At 30.5% G+C, this 9,833-nt stretch overlaps 2 protein-coding genes across 2 annotated transcripts; both read right to left on the minus strand.

Moving 5' to 3' along the window:
- Window positions 1-348: 348 nt before the first annotated feature.
- On the minus strand, window positions 349-3,539 carry LOC120188542 (probable F-box protein At3g61730). The gene is made up of 8 exons (XM_039191939.1): window positions 3,460-3,539; window positions 2,416-2,615; window positions 2,304-2,348; window positions 1,897-2,064; window positions 1,731-1,778; window positions 1,199-1,369; window positions 684-791; window positions 349-431 (listed from the first exon to the last, which is right to left on the minus strand). The coding sequence occupies exons 1-8, from the start codon at window positions 3,537-3,539 to the stop codon at window positions 349-351; spliced, it is 903 nt and encodes a 300-aa protein (XP_039047870.1).
- A 2,928-nt stretch (window positions 3,540-6,467) lies between these two features.
- Window positions 6,468-8,119, minus strand: LOC120188705 (transcription factor MYB1-like). Its single transcript, XM_039192116.1, has 2 exons — window positions 7,845-8,119; window positions 6,468-7,215 (listed from the first exon to the last, which is right to left on the minus strand). The coding sequence occupies exons 1-2, from the start codon at window positions 7,975-7,977 to the stop codon at window positions 6,578-6,580; spliced, it is 771 nt and encodes a 256-aa protein (XP_039048047.1). The 5' UTR covers window positions 7,978-8,119; the 3' UTR covers window positions 6,468-6,577.
- Between the last annotated feature and the right edge of the window lie 1,714 nt (window positions 8,120-9,833).

Raw genomic sequence — 9,833 nt, forward strand, 5'->3', positions numbered from 1 at the left:
TTTATTAAATTATTATTAAATTATATTAAAAAAATTTATAATTATTATAACGACGTGGTGATAATTTTAATGATTATTTCATAATTTTTAATAGTTTAATAACTAAAATGATTATTTAGACATAGTTCATGGCCTCTAATATACTTTGCTCTTATATTTAATACTAATTTTGCCCCTGGCAAATGAAAACAAGGTTATAATACGTGTTGAAGTCCAAAATCAATATCAAAACAAATCTTATGATTTTGAGCTATTTTTTAACTGCTACTATGTATAAGGGAAAGGCAAGGACAAGAAATAAGAACAAACCAATTTAATGGTGAGAAAATAAGCGATGTTATATGTGGCTCAAAGGAGCTGTTGAGAGATTCTAATTGAAACGACTTCCTTTTCTGCTCCAGCTCTCATGGCATGATACTTTATTAGAACTCCTGCTTCTTAGAGAAAAAAAATACATATATTTCAAAATTTATATAAAGGTATAAATTATACACAAATAACACAAATAAGATTAACAATAATAAATGAGAAGATATTAATTAGAAAAAACAAAAATTAATCACAACCATTTATTTTTACTTATTTAACGATATTAAATTTATATAAAATTAAAATAATTTTACATCGTAGATCTTTAGTTATATATATATATATAACCGAATGGTAGATTGTGGATTCGTTACCTTGATTTTCTTGTAAATTGGTGTTGACTGCAACTGCATGAAGAGCAATTATTGCCTTTGGTTGAAAGTCATTGGGTTGTCCTATCCATGACTTATAATCAAAGATCCCTGTTGAGTTATTTGGCAAAAGGTAAATCAGATCCTTAGGCATAGGCTCTGTCTTATTTTTACCATTACAATGTTTGATTTATAATCTACATTCAAATAAAAGATACTGGTATCGAAAATACACATACTTGACGCATACCCAAATTCAGATATGATAGAAAGGTTAGTTAATGGAAATGCATTATTAAGAAGAAAATAATGACGAGAAGTGGCGAATGTCTACTTTACTCGGGTGGATATATGTTTATCCTAAAATCTAAATTTTGGCTGATTAGTTTTTTTATTTTATTGATTGTGCCTATTCTGAAAATTTATTTATGCTCGTCTCGTATAAAAAATTTATATATATTTATAAATTTGCCACTAGTGAAGAGTGAGTAAATTTTAGGTGGAGACTAAAGTTTTACCAGATGTTGACTTGGTTGTGAGGTATTTGAAGTCAAAGATGGCCCCATAAGCTCCTCGTACGGTCTTTTTGATTTCATGAGATCCAACGAGTTCATAGTCCCAACTCCCATCCTGGTAACCCTCATTAAGGAACAGCTCAATATGCCTTGCATCTAACATCTGCATTGTTCCTACATAAACAATCAAATCTTCTTACTCATCGCCCATTTTAGTTTGATGATTTAGAGTAGGAAATATTACTACAGTAAAACAAATCAATAATACCGATTGAATAAATAAATTGATAAAATAAAAAGGATTTATACTTTAACTGTGTCATAGAATAATATTTACTTTAAAAATAAATTTGTAGTTATCGTTGGTGTAATCGTTAAATTGAATAAAGATTTTTTATAAACTCTTCTAAAAGTATTTTCCACTTGCATGTTCGTTGTATACTTGTCAAGAATCTCATCTACCAAATAAGAGGAGAGGGGGGAGGGATCTCGTACTCTGCATTTTCATGGTCAGTAAGTCATTTTCAATGCTCACCTTCACATTTTTCTTGGTCACACACCGGGCATCGAACAAGTTGTAAATCTAGAGAAAAAAATCAAGACGACCTTAGTTGGAAATGATCACAACTTACATACAGAACATGCTTCCATCTTACGATAGCTAAAATGCGAGGCAAAATTTTATAGGATTTGAACTGTACCAGCTATCCAGATTCCGGTCTTGATATTCCTTAGCAGACATGAGCCGCTAGACTGTAACATATCATCTATGTTTCCTTGTTTTGGGATTTTCACAGGTGGATTCACCATCCTTTCACAAATAAATGCTACTTCTGAATCGAATGAAAATGCCCCAATCCGCATCCAATCTGAAAAAACATACAGTCACTAGCAAATTGTCCTTAAACTAAATCAGTAACTGATGATCTCATTATAAATTAACGATCAATTCAAATGCATACAACAAATTGTTCACCCTAGCTTTAAACTTCTTGCTATTAACAAAGCAATGGGTTGTTGAAGACTTTGTTTAACATTTGTGTAAGACTCAGATGCAAATATATATATTAGCGTCCGAACCCGAATTCAAGTAGCATAAACAACTAACCAATATGTTTCTCCTGCTGCCGGAAAATGTAGGAGTGACTTCCATCTGCAAAACCCATTGGAATTTCAATATCAAACAGTTAAGGCGCACACGTGAAAGATTTGATATTTACCAACAACTGAACCATAGAGCTTTGACCAACTGAATGCTACGTGACCAGGATCAGGAACCTGAAGCTCCCTCAAGCATGTGAACTTCCATATACATTCTTGCATGATAACACTGTTGAACCATTTATTTGTAGCTCCCAGCATCACCAGCGATCGTCCATCTAAAAACCTGGCTATGTATGTCCACAGATCCTGCTCATACCTTTTTTAGCATATATGAATAAGAGATGGTTAATTTAACCAACTCCATATGGTATAAATTTAACAAATAATAACTGTTTGCTTGCTGAGAAAACAAAAGCAAATGATATATATAAACTTGATTAAGAGCAATCACTTACACAAAATTTAATGTGAGAAATGAAAATTTAAGAGATCTGTTTATTGTTTTGAGCAAAAATCTACAAGTACAAACTAGAAATGCTGCAATATTTAACTTACGGTATAACAAATGAGTAGCAGAATTAACCGAAGGGAGATTAATGTCAAGGACGAACAGCGAAACTTTGAACAGTTAAAACTAGTATCATAAACGAAAAAAGAGATCCATGATGAATTGTTTTATTTGAATCAACTGAAACTGAAGCAGCTAAAGTTCATTTTGATCATCGTTAGTTTCTTCATTTTCAGCTTTCATAGTTTCTTATATGGCGTCATTAAACATAAATTCAAACAGATATAAGATCAAAATTAACTTATCGGAAAAAATATCAAAATTAACTGAATCAGTTCAAATTCCTTTTGATTCCTCGTTCGTTTCTTCAGATTTCACGTTCATAGTTACTTACATGACCTCATTAAACTTAAATTCGAACTGATATTATATCAAAATTTACTGAATCAGCTCAAATTCCTTTTGATCCATCGTTCATTTCTTCAGATTCCACATTCATAGTCACTTATATGACATCATTAAACTTAAATTTCGAACTGATGTTAGATCAAAATTAACTGAACCATCTCAAAATCTCAAAGCAAGAAAAAAAGAAAGATTGAGAAATCAAATTGACGAAGCTTCAAATCAGAGAGAGAGAGAGAGAGATTACCAATGGAAGGTAGAGTGATTGGTGCAACGAGGAGAAGAGCAACTGCAAATTCCCTTCGTTCTCTTCAATCGCTTCCTCATTTTTTTCAATTGATTTTGAAAATGGAACACTTGCAAGCTCTTGGTATATATATAGGAAGCAACGCGCCAAATCATTATATTCAAAGTAGTTCAGAAAAGAAGAAAAAACGGTACGGATATAAACTTTGAATCCTGGATTGGACTTAAATTAATGGATCTTCCTATTGGGCCGTTTTAAAGCATTTCGAGGTAAAAGTACGGTATATGTCATTGTATCGTACGTAAGAAAAGCAAGTAAAATGATTATTTTTATAAATGAAAAAAATAATAATTAAACGTCATAACATTAATTTATTCTACATCGTGACATGTTTATCTAACTCATTTGAGTTTAAATTTTTTAACATATTACATTTGATCACGTTCGATTTTATGTCATATCCATAAGTTAAATACAATAAATTTGAATTTATTAAGTAGTAATAAGTGAGAAAAATTCTATCTTATACCTTATTCACCAAATCCCTTTAAATTATCTAAAACAATAGTATTAAACTTTAAATCTTATACTTTAACATCTAAATCATAAATAAGACAAATGATGTTAAAAATGAGTAAAGATTATCAAACATGAATCTTATTATACATAATAAATCCGTACATGATTATATTTTTTCTACTAAAGTATGAAATTTAATTTAAAAAGTTTCTTACTACATAAATTTATTTTATAATTAAATAATTATCTCTATAAATAAATTTTAAAAATTAAAAATTAGTTGATTAAGTTTTAAAGTTGCATATAATTGTAATCCTATTGTTATTTTCAATATTAATAAAAAAATTATCTTTTATATGTGATTTTTTTTGAAAAATAATACAACGCTCGTTGAGCGTAGATGAACACCGTTAAATAATTTATAAAACATTAAATTATAAAGTACTAAACATATAATTATAAATGACATAAAAATCTAATGTAATTTAATTAAAGTATAATATTTATAAAACATTAGTTTTTAGGGTAAATTATACTATACCTATTTACCTCTTTCACTTTAACCACCGATTTTTCATTTTTGTCAAATGGGTCACCTAACTATTTAAATCTTGTCAATCAAGTCACCTGTCGTTAAATATTAACGAAGGAGATGACATAACAATTAACAAAATTTGTATAATTACACATTTAGTCCTCATTACTTACACATTCTATTAATTTGGTCTAACTTTTAATTAATTCAATAAATTTAATCCTCAAGCAGATGGTGATATGTGTCTCTATGTGATTTGATTTTTTCATAATATTTTTATTTAATTTAATAAAATTTTCATCCAATCAAACGGTGTCACTTGTCACCAATTGAATTAATAAAAAATAAATTAAATTAATAACCGCTACTAATGGGGTTTGAACCCAAGACGCAAGGAAAAGAAACTAATGCCCCAACCAATGGATTGCATCATTTAAATGACAAACCTAGCACGACATAATATATATAGTTAATGACAATAAAAAAAGAAAGGAAAATGACATAATAAGAACTCTAGAATGGAATAAGTGAATAATATGATAATATGATATATATATATATATATATACACACACACAAATATTATAACTAATTAATATGTGAATGCATTTTATTTATATTTTAAATCATTTTAATGAAAAAAATAAAAAAAAATTTTAGATATTATAATTGAAATATAATGAAGAGCTTCGTTGACTTAGAATTTTCCTGATAGTTGAGGGTTTATCGTATTATGCATTTTAACTTATGTATTGACTTGTTTATATCCCGGTTGGAGTAAAAAATTTATATTTTATTATTTATTCATTATATATTTGAAGAAAATTTTAGGGGAAACTTGATTTTATTGAATTAGTCTATTTCAATATAGAATTGTTAAATAAGATTAAAACCCGACTGACGTTATGATATTTTAAAATATAATATATTATACATTTCAATTCAATAAAATTAGAATAATGAAGACAATATATTGATTTAAAATATGTAAAATGATACATTTCAATTATAACATATTAAATTCTTTTTTTAATTTTGTCATTAAATGTGATTTAAAATATAAATAAAACATATTCATTTGTTAATCAATTATAATATTTGTTTATATATATTTTATATTTTCATATTATTTAATTATTTCATGTTTGAGTCCTTTTAGGGTCATTTATTACCATTAACTATATTATAAATCATATAGATTATGTTATGTATACTAGACAAATTAAGTGGTTTGGCTTAGTGGTTAGGGTGCTAAGTTTTTCGGCTTGCATCCTAGGTTTAAACCCCACCACCAGTGGTTATTGATTAAATTTATTTTTCATTCATTCAATTGGTGACACGTGGTATCATTTGATTTAATGGAAAATAAATTAAATAAAAATATTAAAAAATCTCATCACATAGTGACACATGTCACCATAGATTGATGATTAAATTTATTAAATTAAATAAAAGTTAGGAGTAAATTAATAGAATGTGTAAGTAATGAGGACTAAATGTGTAATTATACAAATTTTACTAACTGCCACATCATTCCCTCCATTAATATTTAACGACAGTTGGCTTGATTGACAAGATTTAAATAGTTAGCTGACCCGATTGATAAAATTGAAAAATCAGTTGTTAAAGTAAAAGAGAGGTAAATAGTTAGGTAGTTAATGATATAGTTTACCCTAAAAACTAATGTTTTATAAATATTGTATTTTATTAAATTACATTTAAATTTTTAATTAATTTATAATTATACGTTTAATATTTTATAAATTAATTTAATAATGTTAGTTATTAACTGTGTACATCCGTTCTCGAACGTGAGAGTATCATCATTTTTTATTTTTATATTATCTCTACCATTATTATCTCTAGTATATTATTACAATAATAATAAGAAAAGCTTGTTGACATAACGAAAGTACATGATGTGGGTGGAAGGTAAGCACGTGAAAACCTAAGATTCAAATAAAATGCAACCAACTTTATTAAGTGAAAAAATTAAACCATCAAATACTCTACATGCACATACACGTGATAAATGACATGCGCGACACGTCTTTTTCCTCTTTTCTACCAAATCAGTAATGATTCATCGAGCCAATCCACCTGCATCGAATCATCGTCATCTGTCTTCAGAACCTGCAAATACTCTTCGTAATCCCTCTCCAAACAACAACCCTCATCTTCACTTCCAAGAAAATTGGAATGCCACTCTAAATCCGACCCGTTAACAAATCCACGACCGTCGTCCACGAGAAAGCCGGCTACCTTTTCACCGTCGTTTCCGAAATTGACAAATTCTGATACTGTGCTGATCGTGTTGCATTGGTCCAACTCGAAGCTGTCGTTTCTCGGTAAAGACGATGAAGTTGTGCCGGTAACCCTAATGGGTTTCGGGAGATGAATTTTGGGTTTCTCTGAAACCTCAACTATTATCGGTGGTGGCGGCGGTGATGATTTTTTTACGGTGTTGGGATGGGTTCCTTGGTTTGTAAGTCGCTTACTGAGATGGGTGTTCCAATAGTTTTTTATCTCATTATCGGTTCGACCCGGGAGCCGGCCGGCGATGAGGGCCCATCGGTTTCCGAGAAGGGAATGTAATCTAATGATAAGGTCGTCTTCATCAGGAGTTATGTTCCCTCTCTTGATATCAGGTCTTAGATAGTTCAGCCATCGCAGCCTGCAACTCTTTCCACACCTAAGTAGTCCTGCAAATTTAACTATTTAAGTGTCTCGTTGGATTTAAATAATCTCAAAATTAAGTTTCTGTGACAGAAATATATAATGACGGACTAATTAGAAACATCAAACAGTGACGGAATTTCATTCTGTCGAGTTGAACTTATAACCGTCACTACCATTATAATTAAAACTGGATATTTGACCCAAACTTGATAGGTTTGATCTTATAGGGTGGAGTTTTTTTATAATGAAAATTTGGATTCGGGCTAGGTTTAAATTTATAATGAAAAATATCAGATTTGATCAGAGAATAGTAGTATAATTAACCTTTATATCTTTAGTGGTGATTACTATATTACTCCTATCTTTATATTTTTCCCAATTAAGTCTCTATTGTACCTAATATATATTTATGCCAGGTCGGATTGAGTCAGGTATGAGCTTTTACTTTAAAAAAAGGTCAGATATTGGATCGGGTGAAGTTTTCCTAAACCCGAGTTGAGTCAGATGATGTGTGGACGGGTACTATGTTTAGGTTAAATTCAAGTGGACCAAAAACCTAACTCGAGTTATAATCATCCCTAGTTAAAATATTGATAAAAGTGTATATAACAATGATAAATGCAAATAATATGATCCCAATGATTGGAATTACCTGCTTTCTTAGGAAGAGATCTCCAATTACCTTCACCATGAGCTTGAATGTAGTTGAAGAGCAATGTGTCTTCTCTAGGAGACCATGGACCTCTATGCAACCCAACTTTTGAACAACAAGGAGCCCTTCCCATTCTCTATATCAACCCAACTTTAGGACCATGTACCTCACATTTAAAAGACAAAAATATGTATGTACGATTAAGTTTCTTGGTTTTTTTTTTAATTTTAAAATTTCAAAGGAAAGAAAAGAACACTATTGATTTTCATTTTGGGTTAGCATTCTTTTGTTGCTGTGATGGTAAGCTTGGCAACCATTTATAAAGGTGATTTTACGTGAGAAAAAAATTGTAGAAAATGTTTATTTGGGTGAATCTTTTCACATGTTTCTCAACGACCCTTCTCTTTTATCTACCCTTCTCGTTCCTCATGCCCTTTTCTTTGACCAAACTATACCACAAAGTGTATTGGAGGGTCTAATCAAAACTTTTAAAACTTTTGGAGTTCTAATCGAAATTTTCAAAAAAAAAAGTTTGATGGACTTATTGAGAACTTGTTTTAAAATGTGGGGGTCTAATTGAACTTTTAGTACCTAAATGTGAGGATTTTTCTATTAATTTTTAGTTTATTTAATTCAATAACTTTTAAATTTATTGAATTAAAATAAAATTAGAACTAAATTGATAGAATGTGTAAGTAATGAAGATTAAATGTATAATTATATCAATTTTATTAATTATCATGTCAGTTCTTTCGTCAAATGCTTATGGTAGGTGGCTTGATTGATATTATTTAAATAATTAAGTAACCTGATTGATGAAATTAAAAGATCAGTGGTCAGATTAAAATCTCCCACAATTAAGTAGTCATAGTGTAATTTACCCAACTTTTAAACATGATCTATAATTTGGAGTTAGTGTCATCTTTTATTTGTGATTAGTTGATATCGAACAACTAAATTACGTAGCCTTTTGCATTAACCAACTTACCTCAGTGGTTAAAGGAATAACTGTTATTCTTAGAGGTCACAAGTCCAAGCACCAACGACTATTAGGGTGATTTGACGTTCACTGTCAAATGGTTAAGAATACTTAGAACGAATACTACTTTGTAATCACCTTTAGCTTAATAATAAAAAAAACGTAGCCTTTTGTGCAGTTAGAGATGTCCATGATGGATCTATAAATTTTTCAAGGATGAACAATGTATATTAATATTATAAATTTTTCATATGAAGTGGACATATACCCACCTTAAGCAATACCTACATCAGTCACTAATGGTGATGGATGTTGGGTTGACGGTATAATTAAATTAGTATGGAATTATCCGTTTGGATATCATAATTTTTTCTAATTTTTTGATGAGTTGTTGCGTATTCTTAACAAAAATAATGACGTTCGTAGATAATTTTAATATGACCTAGTGACGGATTTCTTTTCTTCTTATGTTATATATATATATAAAGAACGTTGTCCGTGGGCTAAGGCTATGCCTAAGGTGGGTGAATTGCTCTTTCAATGGACTGTTTCCTTTTGTGGTGCAACTGAAGTTTAGGCATGTCTTATGTTAGGCGTTCTACTCTCTTTGTTTGATTATTTATACACACACGAAGGCATAAACTTCGAAAGAAACAAAACCAAAGCAACCGGATGGCCACCATGGGTCTCTCGATCAACATTATTTTAGCTACGTGTGTCTTAATTATCGTATTGGATATTGTAGAGACCGCAACAACAGCACCAACTGCACCAATCGCACCTAGGTGTGCAGTGGTCAGGACGAAGTTTTACCCCTGCATGAGCTTCTTGAAACGCAAGGGCAGACCCGCCTTGGAAGGTAGGGACAAACCCGAACCAAGATGTTGTCAGGGTGCTAAAGAACTCGTCACCCTAGCAAAGACGTCCCAGGAAAAAGGACGAGACATATTGGAGTGCATTTTAGGAATGGTGGCGGAAATCGGACCACATCATCATCAACGACCCCCTAT

This window comes from Hibiscus syriacus, unplaced genomic scaffold (genome assembly GCF_006381635.1).
Source record: "Hibiscus syriacus cultivar Baekdansim isolate YM2019G1 unplaced genomic scaffold, ASM638163v2 tig00116951_pilon, whole genome shotgun sequence".
Taxonomy (NCBI): Eukaryota; Viridiplantae; Streptophyta; class Magnoliopsida; order Malvales; family Malvaceae; genus Hibiscus; species Hibiscus syriacus.